Source organism: Corvus moneduloides, chromosome 25 (genome assembly GCF_009650955.1).
Source record: "Corvus moneduloides isolate bCorMon1 chromosome 25, bCorMon1.pri, whole genome shotgun sequence".
Classification (NCBI taxonomy): domain Eukaryota; kingdom Metazoa; phylum Chordata; class Aves; order Passeriformes; family Corvidae; genus Corvus; species Corvus moneduloides.
In genome coordinates, this window is record NC_045500.1 from 1,571,075 (window position 1) to 1,595,876 (window position 24,802).

At 46.6% G+C, this 24,802-nt stretch overlaps 1 protein-coding gene across 2 annotated transcripts in view; it reads left to right on the forward strand.

The window, feature by feature from the left end:
• CDON (cell adhesion associated, oncogene regulated) overlaps window positions 1–24,802 on the forward strand; it is a 53,501-nt gene that overhangs the window by 10,467 nt on the left and 18,232 nt on the right. For both annotated transcript variants that reach the window (XM_032133701.1, XM_032133700.1), the window contains exons 2-10: window positions 9,533–9,669; window positions 11,698–11,970; window positions 13,464–13,610; window positions 13,911–14,054; window positions 14,772–15,059; window positions 15,878–16,147; window positions 17,066–17,404; window positions 21,005–21,297; window positions 22,989–23,163. In XM_032133701.1, the coding sequence (XP_031989592.1) occupies window positions 9,594–9,669; window positions 11,698–11,970; window positions 13,464–13,610; window positions 13,911–14,054; window positions 14,772–15,059; window positions 15,878–16,147; window positions 17,066–17,404; window positions 21,005–21,297; window positions 22,989–23,163 (2,005 nt within the window). In that variant the 5' untranslated portion in view covers window positions 9,533–9,593. The remainder of the gene's footprint in view (window positions 1–9,532; window positions 9,670–11,697; window positions 11,971–13,463; window positions 13,611–13,910; window positions 14,055–14,771; window positions 15,060–15,877; window positions 16,148–17,065; window positions 17,405–21,004; window positions 21,298–22,988; window positions 23,164–24,802) is intronic.

Here is a 24,802-nt window from a genome sequence, read left to right on the forward strand (position 1 = left end):
TGTCAGTTGTGTCAGGATTCCTTCCCTCGAGGTGAAGAAGTGCAGAAGTGTGTGTTTGCTGGAGAGCTCGGACTTCAATTTTGAAACCAGGTTTGGTCTTTTGAGCATGGGGGAAGGGAGGGGAGGAGTGCAGTAAAACTGAATTACTGTAAGGCTGGAGGATGGATTGTGTGAAGGCTTGTTTTAATCGGGGGAGGAAAGGCCAGGGTCTTTCCTGCTCTCTCCCTCAGCTGTCCCTGGTTAGCTGGTTTGCTTTTTAATAAGCATTGTTCTGCCTGGAGCCTGGGTCCAGCAGCAGGGAGTGTTGGCATTACCTGTGACAGCGTGTGGACAGCTGTAACAGGAAGGGAAGCAGTGCCTTGGAGTGCAGGGCAGCACTTTTGTTTAGAGAACAGAGTCCAAATGGGTCTGTTGCTCCAATTTGTGCACAATTCCAGCCATCCGCAGGCACGGTGAATTCTAAGGTGACTAACAACTGTGCTGTAACACAGGCTTGGCTCTCCTGTTCCAGTGCACCTCCCATATCCTGCAGCCATGAGTTCACAGGCTCCTAATTGCCTATGATGTAAGACAGCAGTAGATGAGGTTGCTATAAATTCTGGCTGCAGGTGTGGATTTAATGGCTGTGCTTCCCTTTAAAGGCTCATGGATAGCATGGATCCCTGCAAGTTACAACAGACCAAGTTGGACTCAGGCTAGCACAGCTAAAAGAACCCATTTGTCTGTGCTTTTCAGAGCTGTTGCTTGCCGGAGGCTACCAAAGGACGAGGTGTCAGTGTTCATCTGGAATTGCCTCAGGAATGAGCTTGCTGTCCTCTAATAGAGCTCAGCCATGGTTCCAATTCTTTCCATCAACATCCTCTCATGGCTGAACTGCCCAGGTGTGAGAGTGCCGCTGGAAGTGGACCTTAAGGCAGCCTGTGTGGACACAAGCACCTTTGTCTGAGAGTCTGACAGGTTTTTCTGATGATGAGAACAAGCCTGTGGTTCTCGTCCTTTTTATTTTTTATTCATGCTGGATTCTGGTTTTAGAAACCATAGACAAATTATAATTATGGGTGATGGTCCTTGGCATGCAAAATGCAAACTTCTTGGAGGGAAAAAACCATCCCCTGAGGCAGTACTCCAGCTTGCTGTGGTGTGTGCACCTGTAGCTCGGATAATTAGGATGGTGAGTTCCCTAGCTCCCTTGAGAAAATGGGCATGGCTCACTTGGAGTTTGGTTTTGTATATTTTTCTTCATTTTCGCACACATTCTTGCAGTCCAGGGCTTATTAAACACACCAGGGTGGTGCTTCATGAGTTGATCTGAGGCCTCATGCTGTTGAAGTGCTAAGTTCCTGTTCTTGGATGTCCATTCCCAGCCCCTCCTTTGGGCTGGTGCTCCAGGACTGCATGGGGAGCTGAAACTGCTCCCTCATCCAGGTGAAAACTGAACCTCATTTTTCCTCTGGCTGAGTTTTCAGCTGGATCTGCCAGCAGATCTGACTCACTTGCTGGCCGCAGGATCCCTGGTGCAGATAGGAGAATGCAAGCCAGGTCCTGAAGGAAGGTGTTGCTGCCCTCCTCGGCAGCAGCCCGTCTTTAAATTGGCTGAAAAACTGGTTGCGAAATCTCACTGTTGCTAAAAACCAGAGCTGAAGAAGTAAAGCAGGCGCCTCCTCCCGAGGCTGAGGCCAGCCCTGAGGAAGGAGCAGGGAGGGGGTGTTGGCCGAAGGACCCTTGGAGACGTGGCTGAAGGCAGCAGAGCTCTCTCGGGTGTCCCTTCAGTGGTACGGCACAGGTGTTGAGCTAAATGTGGGGAAGAAAATGGAAATATGAGGCAAAGTAGTGCCTAAGCAGGAAAGATCAAGGCAGGGGAGGTCTGGGGGGCCTCGAAGAGCAAAGGGTGAGAATTTTGTATGTATTTGGCCTACTGTGATGGAACTGTTAAACTAATGATACCCTTAGCTCCCTTGGGGGCTGAAAGCCCTGATTTAGGCATTTAAGCGTAATTGCAGCCCAGCAGAACTGTGTATCAGGCTAATGCTCTGTTCTCTCGCTTCCCCCGAGGCCAGAGGAGGCAGGAGCCATTCCCACTTCATTAGTGTGGCAGCAGGGGGACTGTCTCAGCTCTTTTGCTGAAGTTAATAATAAAATCAAACTAATTGTTATGCCTGTTTGTGGAGAAGAAAGTGTGGCTTCTGGGATGATTTATTTATTTTTCTCCTGATGCCTGTCTCGCTGTGACCGGTGTTGGAATGGCAGGATGGGAACCCCAGCTCTCCCCCCTCGGAGCACAGATGTGTCTCGGGAGCAGAGTCGTGACTCGGGAGTGTTTTCATCTGTGTGTGCCGAGGCCCAGTACACAAACTGTTAAATTTCCTCCCCTCAGCTCCCAAATCCATTCCTCCTGTCCATGCCAAAGCATGCGTTCTTCTATCAAGACCATATGTACGCCAGGACCAAGGTTCTAAAGTCAAGGTGTTTTTGAAATATTGGAGTGCAAATTAAGTATCTGAGTAATCTTAACTGTCTTCTAAAAAAAAAAAAAAAAATTCTCTATCAGCCTCACATATAACTCAAAAGATTAATGGAAGGCTAAACTTTGATCCAAGTCCAACAGCTGATACCAACCATGAGACTTTCCAGGCCTGAAAGCAAAATAGAAAAATCCAATAAAAAAGACCTCCTTCTCCATCTTTGAGGCACACAGCCTCTTGGCCATGGTTTGAGCTAATACTGCTATTTTTTCTTCAGTTGCTTAACCTCTTCTTGTGTCACCTTTGTCCTGTGCCACTGGACCTTACCTAGAGCAGTTTGAGTAAATTAGTGACATTATTTAGGGTGTTTTGTAGCTTTGTAGGAAACACATCTACCTGGTTATTGAGGAAGGCCATCAGGATGTGGGATCCCCTGATCAGGATGTGGGATCCCCTGTCCTCTCTGGGACTCAGTCACTGTCTCGTTTGCTCGGCTTTGTTTGTTTTTCCTGCCATCTGCCACCCGAGCAAACACTTGCTCTGTATTTCGACAAAAATATCAACTTTGGGGTCTTTAAGGTCCCTTCTAATCCAAGCCATTCTATGAAAAGTGACATGCCATTAGAAATTGCTGCACAATTCATAAGGGACTTTAGTCCGCCAAAATTGCTCTTTGGATTCATCACTAATTCATGGGGGGGTTTAAATGGTGTGAAGCAAGAAAAAAGGTCCGTGTGAGGCTGCCTATAAAAATATACGTTACCTAAAAAGAAGTAAAAATACCACTTGAATCCTTAGGTGGGAATCTGCATAGGAAGCACTTGGATGTGGGTGCCAGGCATGGGTATGGGCAGAAATGTTGGAGGCATTACTGAAATCCAAGCTGGGGATTGCAAAGTTTGAGCAACTGTAATTTCTCTCCTTTATTCAGGAGATCCTTATCCTTCTGATAAGGATCTGGAGGGTGCACCTTCATTTGTTTAAAATGTAGTAAATAAATATGAACAGAACATCAAAGGATGCTTTTTCTTGTAATTTTTAACTGCCTCTCCACTCAGTGTTTCTGTGGATCCCTTGGCATCCGTTTCATTGTTTTCTGACCTGTTTGTGTCTCTCACGCTTGGTTTATAGGGTTACTGTCAGCAAACTGATTTTTCTGGGTTTTCCCTTTCACGTGTTTTTTTGGGGGATTGAGAAAATCCCAGGCGTATGGGACTGTGCGGCAGAGTTCTGTGTGTTTCCTAAAAGCACATGCAAAATCCCTTTGAAGAACGTAATTTTATTGCTTACACTCACGAAATCCTCTCTTTGGTGATGCCATAATTCCAACACAAATGCTTAATTACGGCATTTTTTACAAAATCCCCAACCCTTCTGTAGCTGCCTGGCTCCTTATCTCCAGGCCTCGGCTTCCTGTGATTTAGTAACACACAAACTGCAGCTCCAGTGCTCGAGGTGGAGAAGAGTAAAACGGGAGCACTTGAATGTTTTTTGCCCAAGCTGTGATTACAGCCCGGCGTTTCCCGGTGCTCGAGCCCTCTCTTCGGAGTGTAATTAGGAACACATTGATTCTTATTGCAGCTGGCAGCTGCTCGCTATTGCCTTTTTCAGCTTCTGACCCCCATAGTCCCGCTGACCTTTCCTGGGGTTAGTCGTAGGCCCTTTTCATTGTGATGGGCTCGAAGTGGCTCATGTGGAGTTGATTATTTCCTTGCTTGTCTGGCCTTTTTGGTGCCATAACTCCAAGTCACTTCCATTTTTTTTCCCCTGCTTTTGGCTGACCACAGTGAAAGGAAATGCTTTTGCTGGCGACAGGATCGGTTTGCACGCTTGACTGACTCGATTGAGACCCTGAAAGGGGGGGAGGGGGAGGGTAATGAACACTGTAGGTGCTGCATTTGCTTTTTAAAGGTTGATGTTAATGATTGAGTGGTCATTAAGCATTCATAAAAATGAGGCTTCGGCCGGCTCCGTTGCCTTTTGGCACTCTGAGCCCCGCGGGTTGGCATTGGGAATGCGTCTGCCGCATCCCGCCTGGCAGCGGTGGCTTTAGGGTGGCTTTAGGGTGGCTTTAGGAGCAGCGCGGTGAGCGTTCACCGCTGGCAACTGCGCGGCACTGCCGAGGTGTCCCGGCCCCGAAACACTGGCAATAAACCGGCGAGGTCAGTCCGAGAAGCCGCGGGCAAGCTGCCGTGGCTCCCGGGCCGGACCCCGCTCCTCCCAGCCCAGAAAGCTAATGAAGTCTATGTGCCAGCTGTTACACTCATTTTGCCAGACCCCAGGAGGACAGCATGAAGACAGTCAGTGATCAAAGGCTTTGGAGATCACTGAGGAGCCGAGCGGCAGGAATGTCTGATTGCTTTCTCTTGGAATGCCACAGGCTTCAATACCTTCTTTTTTTCTTTTTTTTTTCTTTTTTTTTTTTTTTTAAGGTGTCTTGGTGTGAGATTTAATGATCTAACTCAGCTTGCTCACACTGAAGCCAGAGTATTTTAGCTAATTCAAGGGGGTTCATTTGCTCTAGATTTAGGTGGTTTGAAAATGTGTGGGTTTTGTTGTACAGATGGCAAGTTAAAATGAAATTTTCTTGGTAATTCTAATAAATGACCTAGGGAAAAAACCAATTTGCTATGCTTCGGGTGTTAAATCACATATGACATTATGAAGTGAGGTGGGATGAATCAATTTTGAGTTGCTGCTGTTTAGGAAAAATGGGAAATCTGTATATCCAAAGCTGGTATACTCCAGAGGGCTGTCACGATGCAGCTGGTGGGCAGTGCTGCCTCTGAGGCAGCGGTGCTCAGTCACTTTTTCCTTGGGCTTCTTAGCAAAGGCTGTCAGCTCCTGGAGGTGGAGTGGGCAACCTGAATAACTACCCCTGTTCCTGAGCATGCTGTTTCCTTCCTCCTCCTTTTGCTCTACCCAGCGTTTATGGGACCTGGAGCGTTTGGGTAGTGCAGAAACCCTTCCTCGTTTAGCTGTTCCTCGTGGAACAGCTTGCTGAAGGTTGGGAGAGTGTTGGAGCAGGGAGAGATGGAGCGGGAGTGCAGAAACAGACCGAGGTGTGGGGTGGTGGCTGTTGGGAAGGCAGGTCCTGGTATTGTCCTGCCAGCTGGTCTGAGATGGCAGGAAGATGATTCAGGGAGCTAAACCAAAATGGGGATGAGATAATGCTCTTTTCATAGTGGCTCTGCGCTCAGCTGCAAGGGTGGAGAGGAGAAGTTCACGGTCCAGTAAATAAGTGGGGCAGGATCTCAGCTGTGTTTGGAAGGACACTGGAGCTTGACACCATGGGAATGCATGGAAAACAGCATTTTGTCATCTTTTAGACTGTGAAACCTTATTTGGGGGTAAACATGGGTAGGAGTGAGTTAATTTGGTGAGGGTTAAGTTACAGTGCCAGGACCAGACTTGTGGAGCTGTACATTGAAAACCACTGGTTTCTGGAGAAACAGTGACAAACATGAAGCTTTGGGAAGAGACAAGAGGGTCATTGCCAGGGCTGCAGGAATCCCAGCTGGTCTGGTGCCTGTGTCTTCCCATCTTGGCTCAGTAGGGTGCTTAGTAAGCCCACAGGCTCCCTGGTCCGGGATGGCTTGTGTCCATCCTGGTCAGGTCTCCAGGCCGCGACAGCCGTGTGACTGTGTGCCAGCTGCCCTGCAGCACCCTGTGTGCCAGGCTGGTGTGCCAGTCTGGCACTGGGGACAGCCCTCCTCCTGTGCTGGGAAACCTCCGGTGCTCTTAAGGAAAGTTAAACCATCCCTTCCCCTCTGTTTGGAGTTAGTGTGGATGGTTTATTTTCTTGCCTGCGCATGGTATTCCAGAGGTTGCGGGGCTGAAACTGGGAGCTGCTGGACGCCTGTCCCCACAGCTCTGTGCTGAGGGGTTCCTTTCATAAAGGGTCAGTGACAAATGAGGCACACAGCTAGAATTATATCATGTGCAGAAATACTTCATCTTGCTAATTACATCCAGAAGTGCCAGGCACACGTTTGTGGGCGCCCCTGTGTGTGCAGCATGCTTCCGAGGGGCAGGCATCCATTGCAGTGGTCGGGATGACCCCTCCCCCTGACACAAGTCCGTTATCTTCCTTGTTTCCCTTGCTCCAGGAGCAATAACCTACTTTAGAGCTGACAAGGAGGTCAAGTGCTGCACGAAGATAACTGGAGGATGACTTTAGGTGAAGAGGTCTGGGTGGAAGTGGGAGAAATGTGGCCTTTGCCATGCTGTGCCTTTCTGCTGGGCTGGAGAAATGGCCGGTGAAAGTGAAAAGTGCGTTTTCCTGATCCACAAAAACCATGTCTATCTCTATTCAACCTTGAATATTATTTATATTAATAACTCCTCTTTTAGTTTAAAATGCTCAGACAGTGACACCTCTTACTCCAAAATAACTTTGACTATTTGATCCACAAGTGGTCGAGATTCATCCTCCCAGTCGAGGAACAGTGGGCAGAGTTGTTCTGGGCAGAGCTCATCTTGGAGTCTAGGACACTAAAATGGAGCCACATCTAAACAAGGTGCACCTCTTTCAGATCCCAGCCGGTCCCCAGTGACTGGTACTTGCTGTCAAAATGGGAGCTCAGGGTTATTGAAAAGATGGCAAAGGGGAAGGGTCGTGTTTTTCCATCCCTAGGGCTTTTTTAATACAATATTAAAGAGGCAAAGTTTCTCCACAGGATTTCTAAAGACCAAAAAACTACAAGCTGTGGTCTCGCCCTCTTCTCTGTATTTAGCAAGGGGCTTCTGGAGTGTCACCATCTGCAGGAGAAAAAGAAAGAAGCATTTTTGGGTTATGTTGTGTTGCTGGGTCTTATCTTCCCCGGTGTTCCGAAATCTACCAGTGAGCAAGATGTCTCTGCCATCCCTTCAGAAGCAGGTGTTGGAGAAACTTCATTCAGATGCCCGAGTGTTGATGGCTGAACAATCCTACTCCAGTTAAAGCCAATGTTTTTCCTTTTTTCCCCCCCAGTCAAAGAACTTTGGTCTTTGTGGCTCGCTGTGTGTACTCACTGCTTTGCAGTTGATCTTACCACTCCACAAGCCTGCAAAAGCCAAACTGGTAGGTCAAAAGAGGAGTAGCTGTTGACACTGGCAGCGAGGAACATGTAAGGAGAAAGATAAACAGAGGGAAATCAGAGCCTGGATAAAGGCTCTGATAAAAAAAGATAAAGTTTAGTTAAAGATAATGAGCTGGCCTTGTTTAAAAAGACAGCTGCAAAATAACCCAGTAGCTCCATGTGCTGGGGTTAAAGTTGACCCAGAATATACGTTTCATTGCTTTTGATAAATAAATAGTGGAGGGAAGATTTGGCAAAAAGCAACATTGCCCCCAGCCCTCTTCAGCAAAGTGTTTGATGTTAACAAGTTCTCTGGGTGTTTACTTTGTCCTCTGCGCGCGCTGGTGGAGCAGCGCTCCTGCCCTTGAACCGAGGGAGAATTCAAATAAACCAACCCCTTCGGCACAGCTGGGCTCTTCTGCCATCTGTGGCTTCCCAAAACAGCCCTGGCTTGCCTTGGGAACCAGCCTGGGCCACAGGATTGCTGGGTCTTCCCAACAGCTGAAATAAATTTGCTGGATCAGATAAAACTGCCCAGAAACGGGAGCAGAACTTGACAGCGTTTCTTGCTGCCCTCTCAAGCTGTCAGTGTAACCCAGAGTGCAGTTTGCAGGCAGAAGTGGCAGTGAGCAAACAGCTCCATAAATCCAGAGTGATTCTTTAATTACAACTGGAGGCTTTTCCTGATGCTTAATTTGCATATATATTTTACCATGATGCTGCGATGATAAAGTAAGGTTATTTTTAAATAAACCACAGGAATAATTTTGCTGTTGATGTCCAGATCCAGCTTCTTGGAAAGCAAGTGGCTCTGTGAACACTCAATAAACTGAGACTTTCTCCTACCAAGCATGTGTATTGCTGCACTTGCTTCTGTGCTCAAGTAAAACTCCCAGTTATTGTGTGTGTGTTGGATACGTGTTTATATACACAGCTGATAGATGAGATGTTTAAACTATATGTTGAGTGTTATCAGCAGTGGAATGGTATGGCCGGGCTGATAAATGAAGTAACTGTGCTAAATGAGCTCAGATCTTATCCATCATAGCATTACACAAGGCCAATAGGACATTTACATGAACGGCAGCTGTAGATTTATTGTTTTCTTGGAGAAACCAGTGTTTGATTGAGACTCAGAGTGTCAGAAACACCATTCCTGAGACTCACCTCGTGCAAGTCTGGTTGCTGGTTCCATGATTTAGTTTGTATTTTGCTGGTTTAACAATTTATTGTAGAGTCGTTCAGGTTGGAAAAGACCTCTGGGATCATAGTTAGTTTGTGTTTTGCTGGTTTAATGATGTAGTTTTTATTTTTGATGATGAAAGTGAGATCTTACGTAGCTGAATGGTCGTGTGTGATACGGCCAAGGAAAGGACTGCCCTCTCTAGAAGCAGCCATGGAGATAAAAGTGGATCTAATGGGTGCCCCAAAAGGATAGAGGAGAAAGCACCATTTGTTTGGGAATATAAATTGAGAACAAGACTAATACTGGTGTTTTTTTCATTGCTATGGTTTGCCTGTAAAGCCCAGCAGAAGGAGCCAGCAGATGACAGGTCTCAGTGAGCAGGTTTGGAGCAATTGTGAGCGGTAGCGGCATCGCAGCAGTAGATTCATAGAAACTTGTAAAACAAGTGCGGCCTGATGATAGATGGTCAAATGATTATTGTTTGCAAACAATATTATCTCCAATAGATAAGCTGTTTACTTTGGACTCCAGCTCCTCTGGGTGGAACGGAGTCTAATTTATCAAGGCAGAGCGGTTCAATGCGGATGCCTCATGCCCCAGCTGTGGAAAAACTCTTACATTAAGATTAGTACTTGGAACCACAGTGAAGTTCAGCTCTAACTCACTTTTACAGATGGTTTCTATATTGCAAAGAATATTGGCTGTTTCCTGGTTGTGCCTTTTTTTTTTTTTTTTTTTTTAAAAACCCCAAACACTTTGTTGTAAGAGAGTTAAAAGATGAACTCCTGAAACTCACAGTAGACATGTGCCTGTTTGTTTTGTAGCTGTTTCCGTGCCTCGTCTTAGTCTGGAGCTTTGGGCTTTCAATTTGGATAATCTGGCGCTATGCATCCAGCCCCTGGGCGCTTCCAGGCACTGCTCCTCATCGCTGCCACCGGCCTTGTCACTGCCACCAGCACAGGTAAGGCCTCACCCAAGCTGGGGGACTTGGAGGTTTTGGGGTTGAACCCAGACTTTGGAACAAACAACACTTGGGAGTGCATTTCGAAGTGGCCAACTTTATTGGATATTGTCAATAATCTGCTTTTAAGGAAGCATGGAGCACTGAAACCCAGCCTTACACTCGATACATGACTTTGCTTGTGTCTGGCTCAAAACAAGTGCCAGAACATGGAAGACTCTGGGCTACGTGGGTTTGTTCCTTGGGATCTCCATGGATTCAGCTGGATGCTGATTCTGCTGCATACAGTGCATCTTGTGTTCCCAGGGGTCGGGAGGGGTTTGGATTTGTAGGGGGAGAGGGGAATCAGCCCTTTGAAATGCGAAAGCTGATGCGTGGCTGCAGTTGGAAGAACTCTGGTGTTAAAAAAAGAAGAGGGATGGTTTTAATTGACACATCTGCTCTGTGTAGTCAGCTTGTCTTAACGTAACCACACAAAAAAGAAGCTTTTACTACTTTTAGCACTTCATAGCCAATCGTTATAAGCAAATGGGATAAATTTTATTTTTCAAGCAGTCATAGGAGATAAATTCCAGCTGCAGGGTCACTGCTACCAATTTTGCCTTTTACGCGAAGCACAGTGTTGGTGTCAGAAGTGAGGGCAGGGGCGAAGATGAAAGTAGCAGTATGATTTCATAGCAATTGGTGGCGAGCAAACTGAAAGGTCAGTGCTTCCCTCTATCCCTGGAAATTCAAACTGAAGTAATGGGAAAAACAGTTTTCTAACTAAAAACTAAAAATGGACATCTGGAGTCCTGCAAAATGCTTGGATACCATTTTTATGGATTTCATCTTTTTTTGTTAAGTGAAGCCACACTTTAATTTCCAGTTTTATTTTATGTTTATGCAGATAGTTTATGGTTCAGTTAAAAATGTGCAGTTTCTCATCTGAAACTCATAACCAGAGCTGGGATGGACTGACTTGAGAAGAAAAGCATGAACCCAGGGCCCCACCTATAAGAAAACTGTCTCTGACTTGGATGTCATTTAATATCATCTTGACCCGTACTATCTGGAATTCCTTAGATCCTTTACAAACTAGAAGTTGTTTTTCCCTGCCAATGTGTCTATTTTTAATTGAGTTTTTTCTCCTAATTTGTATTACTAACCAATTAAGTGTTACTGGTGTTAATTGCCTTTTGCTTGCTCCCTTCATGGAAAATCTTTAGTGGAGAATTCAACAGAAAACAAATGGAAATACTTCCCAGTGTTTCATTGGCCAGAATAGGAAAAAATCTTGTCCAACAAGCAGGAATTTTCTTCTGGCAAATAAATGGATTCTCATAACCAAGTTCTGTGGGATTGAACCTTTTATTTATTAGCAGCTCTTCCTGTTTCTGTTCATCTTTACTCAGTAAAGATAATGGATGCCCAATTCATCATCCTTGTCCTGATGAAGTCCATGTATTTGGAATTAGCAAGAGCCTTTGCTGTTCATCCAGCTTTTTTTATCCGGCTATTTTTAATTAGTTCTGCAGACTCGGAGACGGTTCTGTGTAAATACCTGGCAGGCTCCTGCCATTTCTAGCATTTTACAAGTCACGTCCGGGCCTGCTTCGTATGGGACAGATCAGCTACAGCTGCGTGTTCCTGTGCTCCGTCTCTTCAGGTGACGGGTGCTGTTTTCCTCCGCATAAATCCAGTGGGATTGCAGTTTTTGCCAGCCTGGCAAGTGTGACACCTCTGCCTTGTGCACACTTGGGGATGTGCCTCCCCCTTACTGCACCTACATCTGGTTATGTGCTGTTACCCCCTATTGTGGGCTTTGAATCTTGACGTTTTCCCAGTGTTGGAGAGCGAGCAGAAATCTCTCCTGAGTTCTTCTTGCCAAGGAAAAGGCAACACTTGCTTGAATATCGCTTGCAACTCGGAGTTTAGAGACCCTTTACGTGGTGAGCCTGTCATACCAGTCAGCACATCGTTAACCTTATCACCTGTGTCCATGCAAAATTCTGGTCTCTAACTCAATATATATATTTTTCCTTTTAGATTTAACTCCCCGTTTTATTTCTGAGCCCTCATCTACTGTCCAGAAGTCTGGTGAGCCCGTCCAGCTCCGCTGCTCTGCCGAGCCCTCCACAGCTCGCCTTTCTTGGCTGTTTAATGGGGAGCCTCTGGACAGCAGGGTGGGAGAAGTGGAAATCCAGTCAGGATCTTTGACAATCGTGTCCCTGAGCCCGGTGACGTGCGGGCGCTATCAGTGCGTGGCCAGCAGCAGCGTGGGCGCCGTGCTGAGCCGGCCTGCCACGGTGTCCATGGGCAGTAAGTTCATTTGCACTTCTGTTCTTTGCTCCTTGCCAATTCCTCCTTGGAGTTTTAGAAAACACCTAGACCAAAATGTTTTGGGGTGGTTTTTTTCCTCAGCCAGTACGTAGGATATGATGGATTATACACTTCTTGCCTTTTTTATAATGCTATCATCTGAGACCTGTCAGGTGATGCAGCCTGGGAACACATTCCCCAGAAAGCTTGTGGATCCCCATCCCTGGAGGCTTTTAAAGCCTCAGCTAGACCAAACCATACCTGATGGATTTAGTGTTGGTGTCAGCCTCATTTTAAGTTGAAGGACCTCAAGGGTCTCTTTAAGCAGACATAAATATTATACAATGAAATAACATTAATTTCAATGAATGGGCCTGAAAATACAAGATTCCCAAATGCTTCCCTTCACAAAGGATGTTGAAAGAGCAGCTGAGCTGCCATGCCATTGCAGAAGCATGCTTGAGAGTTGAGGAGAAATCTGTGGGAATTGTTGCCTGGGGAATAAGTGGGAGCTGCAGATTTTAATTTTCATGTGATTTGATCAAACCAGTGTTGATGTTCTTCAGGTGAGGACAAGTCTTCTCTCCTCTTAGGGACAGTTTCCCTTCTCTTAGTTGTACTGGTTCTTCTGATCAATCTTTGCCTTGATGCTCGATCTGTAAGTTATTTGACCTCAAGGGACTTTGGAAGAGGAAGGACAATGTTTTCCACATGGAAAGGATGATGTGATGCTGAGAATGGGAGTACAATATTCCTGCAGGAGCATGATTTGTCTGTTTGGGATCTCTGGGCTGTCTGAATCAGGTCTTTGTCAAGCAGGGTTTGAGTGATTTCTCTGGAAGGGTACCTCATCTATGGAGCATGTCCAAAATCCCCTTGGGAGGAAAGTCTCTTAAAAGTGTTTTGGTAAAGTACTGACCCATGGCCAGCCCCTCTCAAGAGAGCTCCAAGGGTGGCCAACATAGGAAAACTTCACAACCTCAAAGAAGTTTGAACGTGGAGGGAGTAGAAGAGCAGCTTTCACACTTCCCTCCTCCCTTGAAGGTTTGGGAAGCACACGGGAAGGTGCTGGGAGCTCTCTGCCTGCCTCAGGGCACTGCTGTGCTCATTATCAGCCCAGAAAGACAATTCCACGTTTTTATGGGCAGTGTGAATTGTCTTCTGTAGTGCCTGCAGAGCCCGTGAGGAGTCCTGCAGCCTTTCCAGTGTCTCTGCTGGCTTTTCTGGGAGCAGTTGGGAGGGGATGTAGGAATTATTTTTTCTCCTCACTGTTTCCATGTAAAAGCTTTTTGTAGTAAGGAAGTGTATAAGGAGGGTTTATGCTATTATGGGCTGCAGGATAGACCAGGCCTGTTGATATGAATATCCAAAAGCTGCTTCAGAGAAGACAATCAGCATGAAACCAACTGTATTCTGAACACAAATACTGAGCTTACTGCCCTCCCCCTCTCCCAAGCCGTGGCTGCTCTTACCCTGTTCCCAACTCTCTGCAGGTTTAGCTGACTTCGATGCTTTGGTGACGGCTGCTGTTGCAGCAGAGGAAGGAGGCACAGCTCTCATCAGGTGCAAGGTGCCAGAAAGTCACCCCAAAGCACAGGTTCGCTTCCAAGTGCAGGGGAAATGGCTGGAACAATCAACAGGTGAGGTGTTTTGTGCAATATAAGTATCCAACAGCAGCTTGCCTGGATTTTTTTTTTTTTTTTAAACCTAAAGGAAAAAAGTCCTCTGGAAACTTGCAGAACTTTCTGTGCAATTCACTTTCACTTTATCTAAACCTACCCTTGGAAATTAATCTCCTTTGCATGGTGATTTCTTTGTGATCCTATATTTAGAATAAACAGGTATAGCTGACAAATTAATTTTAAAAATTACAAAAAAGGAAGGCATCTTTTGAAACTAAATTAAATTTAATCTTCTTTTCACCTTCCCCACTTGTTTAGACAACTACCTAATTCTTCCATCTGGAAACCTGCAAATTTTGAATGTATCTTCAGAAGACAAAGGATCCTACAAGTGTGCAGCATACAACCCAGTTACTCACGATCTCAGAGTAGAACTCACTGGACGGAAGCTCACAGTCACACGTGAGTATTCAGTTCAGCTTTCCAGAATTAACACAGCTCAAACAGAGTAAGTAACGTCCCTAAGGTTTTTAGCAATGGAATATCAGTGCCTCCAACACCATGTTATGTAAGATCTCGCCTGCATTCTTTGCCCATTCAATTCTTATTTCCCCTCACTGTGGAGGAGCAGCGTGACTGCTTTTCAAATCCCAGAAAGTCACCCTTGGGAAGGGAATACTGCTAATACTTCTGTCCTCAAATCTATTTTGGAGCAGGACTTCTGGAAGACAGTGTTACAACATCGTGCTCAGTCCCGAGTGCACTGTTTGACACTGCAAGACATGGAGGAGGACAGAGAATGGGATGGGAGGGTGTGGGTTAAAAGCTTGGTTGGTTCCTCCTGCAAGGAAAGGCTGAGAGAATTGGGATTGTTCAGCCTGTAAAATAGAAGGTTTAGGGGTGACCTCACTGTGACCTTCCAGTACCTGAAGGGAGCCTACAAGAAAAACAGAGAGAGAGGGCCTGGAGTGACAGGACAAGGGGGCGTGGCACTGATAGAGAGTAGGCTTAGAGTAGATATTGGGAAGAAATTCTTTCCTGTGAGAGTGGTGAGGCCCTGTGACGCTCTCTGCCCAGAGAAGCTGTGGCTGTCCCGTCCCTGGAAGTGTTCAAGGCCAGGTTGGACAGGGCCCAAACCATTCTGTGATGCTATTCTACGATTCATCTCCTTTCCTCCAGGCCCTTCTTCAGGTGGCTCCCACATCCTTCACCCGCTGGCTCCCCAGAGCCTGGCAGTGCCCCGGCACAGCGCCCTGACCCTGGAGTGTGTGGTCAGTGGGTCGGCTCCAGCCCCCATCCGCTGGGTGAAAGACGGCCGGGACGCGCTGAGGCGAGGCAGGTGGAAGCTGCTGCACTCTCACCTGGTGACGGAGCGGCTCGAGGCGTCGGATGCTGGGAATTACTCCTGCGTGGTGGGAAGTGACTCTGGAGCAGTGAAATACGTTAACTATTCGCTTACTGTACTTGGTAAGAAGTAAAGACATTTTCACATCCAGGCAGCAAACGTTGCCTTCATCTACCTGCTAGTTTTGGCATCTGCTTCCAAACAGCCTCACATTCTTTCTCAGCCGTAAGCATATTAAAATAAAGAATACAGATCTGCTTATAATGACCATAACCCATCATTTCTCCCATGTTAAAATCCATAATTATTTATCTCTTCTAACCATTTGCAGTCTGAAATAATGAAACAGTGAAGAATAACAAACTCCAAGGGAAGAACTGATTCATTTATTTTCGTACAGAGTGCCAGTGTCAGTAATGTGCCAGGGACCAGATTTGCTTCTTTTGAGGTTGCGTGTGAACAAAAAGCTGATGAGGGGTGGTGATATGTTTGGATGAGAACATAAACAAAAGCAAAAGAAACATAATCATATATTTGGCCTCTTTTGTTTGGCTCCTGGTTGTTCCTCATCTCCCCTTTCTGTTGTAGCAGATTTTCCTCGTATTTGTGGTTTTTTGCATTCGTGACAGATTTTGTTTGGGTTTTAAAATGTGTATGTTGGAGTTACTCAGAAAACAGGGTGTCAATGCACAACACACCTTTTTTGGGGGAATGTCACTGATGAATTGTTTTGAAAATAGAAGTGTTTTATTTACAAGATGAATGCAAACATGTGGCTGTTGGAATAAAAGGGAGAAACGATTGAAATAAGCCCATGTGTGGGAAAAGCAGCTTCAGGCTGTGCAGTTTGTGGTACTTGCTCAGCCTTTGGATGTGATAAGCCTGTGTAATGTTTCACAGCAGTTTTTTCAGGACTTAGTAAAATCCTTTCCCTTTCCAGAACCTCCCTCACTCTCCAGGGGACTGCAGGACGAAACCGTGGCCGCTGGAGCCACCGTCCATTTCTGGTGTGACATTCGTGGCAATCCTGCTCCAACCCTCACCTGGCTCCACAATGCAGCTCCTCTCCATCCCTCCCCACGACATTTGCCCACAGGAAACCATCTGCAGATCTGCGGGGTCACCCTGGAGGACTCTGGCTTGTACCAGTGTGTGGCAAACAACGGAATTGGGTTTGTGCAGTCCACGGGGAGACTCCGTGTCCAGCCAGGTGGGAGCACTTGCAGCTCTCAAGAACTCATATTAAGCATTTATACTTTAAGCTTTATTCTGTTGTGGTTTTTTTTCCCCCCTAGATTATGAATTAATTTGTTTCTGACCACTAATCTTACAAAGAAGGTGCTTTCAGCTGGATTTTAAGAGATGTAGGGATTTCTGGGCTGGTGTGGCTACTTGATACTTAAAACCTGGATTATCAGCCACAATCAAATCAGCTTATGATTGGATTTGATGCGATTTATGCTTAAATAGAATCAGGATCCTGTTGTGTTGGATGAGCTGGTGCTCCAAGCAGTATTGGCTGCTGAGTAGTTAAGCCTGTTCCATAATCAAGTTCACACAACAATCATCAGGTTTGGGGTTAATGCACACTTCCCCTCTATCAGATTGGCAGGATCAGGTACCAGTAGTCTTTTTTGATCTCTTTTCAGTCTAAGGTACCTTCTAATACCCAGAGAAATTGATTTCTGCTAGCATAAGGATGTTGGCAAGACTGTTGCTGTCCCTTTTCTCTTCCTGTCATGCGTAGCTGAAGTTTTGAACATCTCTGGACCAGTTATGGTTGGTGTGAGCTGTGCAGTGCCTGGCTGAGCAGAGATTTTGTGGCCAGCTTGTGTATGGAGTGGACTAAGCCAGTCTTGCCTGCGCTGTGTTCCTCTCTGACAGTCAAGTCTGTGTCATTTAGGGAATTTAAAGTGTGGTTTGAGTGTAGGTTTTTATCAGCCTTCTCTAAGGAGGAGTCTGTGCTGATCTCTTCAGTCTGGAAGGGAAGGCTGGAGGTGCTGTGTAGAGAAGAAATAATTGTTAAAATGGTTGAAAAGAACCACGTGTGATTTTTAAAATCATATTGACTGGCATTAAGTGCCATTTCCCTTAGCTGAATTCATTCTTTGGTTGTATTTCCCCCCAGGCAAAGACTCTGTCCCCATCATCGTCTCTTCCCCAGTGAACACCACCGTGGTGGCTGGCGGGGACGTGACCCTGTCCTGCAATGCCACTGGCCTGCCCGCACCTCTGATCCGCTGGTACGACAGCAGGGGCCTTGTGCTCAGCCACCCCACTCAGGTGCTTCACCCCAAACCTCAGAGGCCTCCCCCAGCAGGGACAGAGCCCTCCTGCCTGTCGGTGCCCCGGGTGGGCTGGGGCTCCCTGCGCCTGAGGAACGTGACCCCTGAGCGTGCCGGGGAGTTCCGCTGCGAAGCCATCAACGAGCACGGCTCTGCCCTCTCCACTGCCTTCCTGACAGTCGGTAAGTTGAAGCCCCAAACTGCCCTTTTGGCTCCCTGATTTAGGTGAGAAACGCCTCAAAATAAGAAATGAGTGGCAGGTGGGTGGGGTGGAGTCTCAGGGAAAGGAAGCAGAGAAGTCTTAGTTGTCTTCATGGACCAGTTCCTCCCTCCCACCTTAGGCAAAGGAGAAATGCTGTGTGCATGGCATGGAATTTGCATCTTATATGTGATAAAAACTATCTGAGGGTGGTATTTTTTATTTATTTCTTGAAATTGCTACTAGGAAAAGACAGTACTTACACTAAAGCAAGATGGGAAAGAGCCTTTCTTCACATTGCAATATTATGTGACATTAATAACAGGTTTGAGCTCCCCCAAGTTCCCTTCACAAGAATTGAGATACAGATTTTTAGTTACATGAAGTTACTTAAGTTTCTCAGCTCTTTCAGCACCTTGCCTTAGTTAATTTAGCTGAATGCCAGGGAGATTTCAGGTCAGTGGGATTTAATATGTGGCCCCATATTTAAAGTTCTTTGGTTAGAGTTTAAAACTCCTGTAAATAACATGAAAAGATGCTTAAAGGTTCACTTAGGGGATAAAAAGAAAGAAGAAACCTCAAGAAAGTGATCCCATCATGTAGTTTTATAAATCAGTTATTTTTGGACCTTGCTGAGTGGAAACACGAAACTAAATATCATCCCAGAATTCAGCCTGTGTTAAAGAGAAAAATCCCACTGCTTTGCCTCAGAATTTTATGGCAGCGAGTTCAATTTTAATGCTTTGTTTATTAACTTTTATCGGTTTCTAATACGTTGTACTGGCTGCTGATTATGGTGCAGAGGGTGGTTAAGGCATTTGGTTTTGATATAAAAGTCCCTGAGGAATTTCTGGGAGCTGTTAGGGGTTTAGAACAGCTCCCAGCCATGCCAAAGACATGCTCAGACACTCAGCTGTTTAACGAAGAATTCCTGCCAGGTAACACTTCCAAAGCACCTGAATGACTTCAGCTGGGATTCCAGTGCATTTCTTTGGTAGAAGGATCAGCTTAAGCACCTCTCAGCCTCAGTACCTGGTCCCGTAATTTGCCTTGTCCCAGCACACAGTAAGAGAGCCCACTTGGCTGAAAAATGTATCTTTTTTTTTTTCTTTCTGCTGGACCTGTTCCAGGCTGTGATTCATTGCATGGTCTTACAGCAGGCAGGACAACTTCAGCTGCCATCATAGTGAGAAACCACCAAAATGTAAAATGATGCCTCGGGATCCTGTACCCATGGCTCTCCCTTTTTTGAGTCTTTTTTAGACAGTTGTGGGGCTAGCCTCTATGGCAGGAGCTTCCCAGAGCTACTGAACACAAGGTTAAATCTCCAAAATAACTTCATCTAATGGAAATGACGGAGAAAAATACAATGCAGGCAGTCTGAGTAGCAGGAGAGGGAGTGAAAAACACAAGAAGGAGCATTTGGTCTGCGCAGGTGGGTGTTCCAGGGGCTAACGGGCTGAAGTTGCTCCTGCAGGAACCTTAGAGAAGCTTTGAGAAGTCCTAAGGTGATTTGAAACACTTGCCAGGTGTGGGTGACCTCACTGATGTGCTGCCTTCAGGTTTTCAGAGGGCTTTCCCAGCCTGTGCTGAGGTATTTGGAGAGCTGGCGAGCAGGGAGGATCGTCTGGCCTGGTGGAAGGTGTCCGTGCCCATGGCACTGGAGTGGAACTGGATGGCCTTTAAGGTCCCTTCCAACCCAAATCATTCTAAGATTCTATGAATACATTCTTTTAATGCCCAAATTTGGGACATTCAGTCCTTCTCTGGTTGCTGGTGGGGTCAGGATTTTGGGCGCATGCAGCCTTTGGCCTGACTCAGCTCAGTGCTACTGGTGTTCCCAGTGGGATTGGGAAGCCGAGGAAGAAAAATCTCCATGGCTAAGGGGAAAGGCACTGAGAGCAGCAGCCAAAAAAAGTTGCATAATGACACGGCAGCAGAGAGAAGGCTGATGTGCTGGGTTATATGGGTAGTAATTATAGCAGAAACTTTGCAAAAAGAGCTTAGATCTGAATTACTTAATGGGGATTGTTACCCGGGGGTTGTTTTCCAAAGCAAAAATACAACAACCCGGCAGTTGTTGACGACTCCCCTCCCGCAGCAATAAACACAGCGCTGGCTGTGGGTCTGCTGTCACCAGCTGAAACCACAACTCATTCTCCACTCCAAGGGTCCGTGTCCCCAGTGCCAGCAGGCGTCAAACCAAACCATGCCCACCCACAGCCTCGGGGTCCACCACGGTGCTGAGGGCCTTCCACCTTCTCCCATTTGTTTCCAATATCAGGCCCTTCCTGCTGCTCCTCTGACAGCAGAGATACCCTTTAGTTCGGGGATTGTTCTGGGAGTGTCTGGCATTTTAAGACCATCTGGCTTTGGGGACATCCTCCCTGTGTTTTTCCCTTCTTCCTGTCACTGAATTTTGTGGCATTGCTAAATAAATGAGAAGAAACAAACAAGGAATGCTCGCTGGGAGCGTGTCTTCAATTTGAAAAGAGAACTTTCCTTCCCAGCTTTTTAAAAAGTGGCCAAAAATAGCAGCCACACTTGCTGCTGGTATTTTAATGGAGGTTTGAAGGAATCTGAGTCAGCCAGGCTAACACTGCCTAGGCTTTACATTACCAAGGAATTTGTTTGTTTTGTAAACCAAGTTCCCTTCATTCCCTTCCCCTTCCAGACCCCGGCACGTAACATAAACCTACACAAATCTGAAAGGATGGACAGGGCTCCGAACATCTGGCTGTCCTGCTGCTGCCGTGTGCAGCCTTGAGGAGCTGAGCTGCTTCCCAAACCTTCTTTGCTTTAAGTACTGACGTTTTCTTGTCCTGGATAATCTCAGATGTCCAACCTGCCATCCTTTTCCTGCCTGGAATTCTGATGAGCCCTGCATCAGCCAAACAGGGCTTTTTTTAAATCTTGTGGCCTCTTTTAGACTACTGATACAGTATAGATTTTTTTTTTTTGTACCAGCAAAAGTAAATAGGATGGAGGAGGCTGGAGAGGGATTTCTAGAAATGCGCTGGTATTAAATTGCATGTAGATCTTCCTGTAAACTGAGTTTATTCTCAGCATAAATTTTCAAATGAAGTAGTTGAGTTGTGCAGCTTTCAAAGCTTCTCCAAATTACAGCTAAAACCTCAGAAACTGGTGTAGGAGAATGTCCTCTTGTGTGCATGCCAGTGCAGGCCATGAAAAGTTCCTTGTACAACAGCGTACAAATTACTCTGTTTGTCTCACAGATTTAGCTATATACTTATATATTTCTTTTAACATGTATTGCCATGACTTAATTTAGTGGAGATACAGTCAAACTGTGCCTGTAGACCTTGAGTTTCAGGTTTTCACTCTTTGCTACTGTGAAAAAAACACCAAACCAAATAAAAACAAACCAAACCCCACTGCTGTGCCCTGAAAAAACACCCAGGCCACATCTTGGCACCAGGCTCAGATCTGTGTGGGCACCTCTGGACCTGGCGTTTTGCAGCAGGGCTTGTTTGGAAATGTCACTCTGAAGTGATTTAGCGTCCCCTCGGCACGGGGTGAACGTACGTCATCGTGGGGATGTAACCAGACCCTCCCTTTGCAGTTCCTCCAGCAACTGGCATGAGAGCAGGAGAAACAGCTCCTCTGGAGCTTGCCCAGAGCGACGAGAGCGGCGGTGATTTTGGTGCAGAAGTGGCATTTTCAAGCTCACCTCCAACAAAATCGCCTCTGGATGCAGCCGCGATGGAAAAAGCATCGAGCGCGGCTGCCCCGCCCGAGGCCCCCATCATCCTGAGCCCCCCGCAGACGCCGAAGCCGGACACCTACAGCCTGGTGTGGCGGCCGGGCCACGCCGGGGGCCTGCCCATCAACGCCTACTTTGTCAAATACCGCAAGGTACCGTCCCCAGTGCCCCGGGCGGCGACACGGCGCAGTTCCTCTGGGTTTCTCAAGGAACCAGCAGTGCTGGTGTTAACCGGGACGTGGGCTCAGGCCTGAGAGAGCAAACGTGTCATTGAAGCACAACGTTCCTGTGCCCACACAGCTTGTTTGAGGGCTGGCTGAGGTTGTCGCAAATACACTGGTCTGTCTAGTTTTAAGTGAGATTTATCCAGGATTTTCTGTCCTTTACGGTGTCATTATGGGGGATGGGGCTCCAGGGCGTGTTGTGTGCAACGTCAGCGGGGTTAAAAATGCATTTATGTGAGCAAGCTTGAATCTGTGTGTGAGAGCAGAAGGGAAGCTGGGTTTTACCTTAGTACGTCACTGAGTTTGCTGCTCTGCATCCCAAAGGGACTCAATTAAACTGAACTTATCAAATATGAAGGTGAACTAAAATTTGCGGGGCAGTACCTACTATGGCATTAAAAATGGTGTGTCAACACCGAGCTCTTTTGCTAACATCCCATGCTGGGATTGCTGGGGCCTCTTGTGCAGAGCCAGGATTTGGACTCCGTGATCCTTGTAGACCACTTTCAGCTCAGGAGATTCTGTGAGTCTAAAATCAGAACCAAGCAATGCCTGCATCTGTTCTTCCAAGCAAACCAGTTTTCTGCCTGGCAAAGCTGTTTGATTTCTTTTTCATAAGCTTTTTAATCCTCTACATCCTGATCTTGTCTTAGCCTGGAGGGAATGCTTAGATTTTTGACCTGTTGGTTCCTGAAAACCAGGTGCCAGAGTTTGTTGGTGATAATTTTTCATCCAAAGGCAGTTGGTTCACGTAAGCCCTGGAAGCTCTGAATGCTTTTTTGACCTTTTTGATGCTCTCCCTTCTCTCACACCAATCCTTTCCACATTTAATGTGCTCACTCATGCGTTTCTCGGCAGTGAATTTATCCTGGTTTTTAGGGTGGTGCTCTCTTTGTGTCATTAAATTATTTTATTGATTTCCCTCTTTTAATAGAGGAAAAAAAAAAGATGGGGGAATAAAAGCCTTGGAGTGGTTTTGCTGTAGAAGAAAATAGTTGAACAAAGACCTCTGGCATAACCTTTGATAATCCACAGCGTTTAGATCTGCCTCCAATGTTTTATTAAAGTCTTATATTGTTTAGTAGTTTATTTTTGGTGGAATCTTTGTCTTTTCCTTTGGGATTTGGGGTAATGTTTTCCTGCAAAGGTCAAGCATTAAGAGACTACCCAGAATGTCTTTCTTTTCCTTAACAGAGCTGGTGGTTTCACTGCTAAGTTAAAAAGTGATTTTGTTTTAAAAAAAGGAAACATGCATTGATAAACCCAAATCTTTGGTCTCCCTGACTTTTTTTCCCAGCCTTAAGGAATAACTAAGACGTACTTTTTGCCAATAAATATTTTTAAGTGCTGAAGTACAGGGAAAGCTGGGCTAGTACAGGCAAAATCTCCTTCTCATTAGGGTCCAGCCCTTTAGTAGCACACAGCTGAAGGCTGGCTGAAAATCATTCGGCCTCTTGAGTGAAAATGAAAAAAAAAAAGGTCAAAACCAAGTGCGTGTGTGGAGAGAGAGAGAGAGAAAATAAGTTTATCCAAGGAGTGCTGTGAAAGTGGGTGCAAAGTGTGAGCAGTCCCTGGCTCCCGGTGCTCCCGCGCTGACCGGTTTCTCCCTGTGTGCGCAGCTGGAGGACGGCGTGAGCGCGGCGGGCGGCTGGCACACGGTGCGGGTGCCCGGCAGCGAGAACGAGCTGCGCCTCACCGAGCTGGAGCCCTCCAGCCTCTACGAAGTGCTGATGGTGGCCAGGAGCGCCGCCGGCGAGGGCCAGCCGGCCATGCTGACGTTCCGCACCAGCAAGGGTAGGTGCAGCACAATGTGCCCTGTGTCCCGGCCTTCCAGAGACATTTATTTAATGACATCAGTCGTTTAATGGCATCTGCTAAGCCATATGTGAAATATTCCGCAGTTTATTTGCTAAGGAACAGCCTCTAATAGCTAAAATTGCTGTAGGGCAAACTTCCCTGAGCGTGAGGCTGTTGGTAAGTAGAAGCTATTAAAAGCTTAATAATATTATTTTTGGGGTGATTGTTAAGATTTGTACTGGGAGGTTCCTCTTGCTTTAAGGAGCAAAGTCAAGGGCAGCCTGTCCCTGTTGAGGTTTTTCAGAGAATCACAGAAGAAACTCTGCACCATCGAATTTTCATGTATCAACAAAGCTGCTCCTGGTTTGCTTTGCAGACGCCTCAGTGACAATCTCTGCTCACCACGAGCCAGATGTTCTGATAGTTGTGTGCAGACAGCAACAAGCACTACATTTCTAATTAGAGCATTTTTTTCTTTCAAGCTTGGACACTGGTGCCTGTGCTCTTTAGCACACAAACAAGTAGATATTTTTCATACTACTGTCCAAGAATGGCTTTTATGTGACAGAGAGCAGGGTTAGATGGGATATTTGGAATAAATTCTTCCCGGTGAGAGTGGTGAGGCCCTGGCACAGGGTGCCCAGAGAAGTTGCAGCTGCCCCATCACTGGAAGCGTCCAAGGCCAGGTTGGATGGGGCTTGGAGCAACCTGGGATCGTGGAAGGTGTCCCTGCCCATGGGGGTGGAACAACATGAGCTTAAAGGTCTCTTCCAGCTCAAACCCTTCTGGAATTCTGTGAAGGACAGGATAGCTTAAAATTTTATTAAGACTTACACAAAGAAACCTCTAACACAAGAGTTCTTCTGCTCCCCCTTCATAGGCTGTGTCCTACCATGAGGCCAAACACCATTCTGAGGAGCCACAGTCATCCCCAGCCTGTTCTGAGCTGTCCTCTTCCTTGCACAGACCCTTGGAGAAGGAGCCTGGGGATTTGTCTCCATAGAAAACCCCACACTTACCTGATTTTTTGCCCTACGCCTCCTCCCTTTATCATCACAGGCTGCACATTCTTCCACCCCACCTTTCTCCACGAGTCAGGTTACCCCACGGTATTGTATCAAACTGTGGCAAAATCCCATTCCACCCATACTTTTCCATAAAAGACATCCTAGTGTTCGTGCTCATGTTCCTCCTCCTACCAATCCTCCCAGCTCACTGGGGGACTGAGGAAACTTCACACCAGCAAAGCCACTTGTCACAGCCCATCATATTAAACCCAGATGGTGCTTCTTGTTCACTGTCCTGTGCTCAATCCCTGGCAAACTTGGAGGAGTCAGTACTGCTACCCCTACTGCCACAGGTCAAAAGCCCTCTCAGCCTGGTGTGCTGGCTCCAGCTGCTTCCACAGCATTTTTACTCCTTCTCTAGACAGGGATTTCATCACCTGGTGGTGTTGTGATGAGTGGGCTCAGCAGCACAGGCAGGAGCTGGTGGCATCTCCACTAAGCGCTGTGGATGTCAGTACTGCAAATGGACAGTCATTCACCCACAGCAGAGGCCCTGGGCTGGTGTGGAAAATCTCACTTGCTCTCCCAGTGAACCTCCCTGATTGCTATCCTGACTGTTCAGCTTGGGA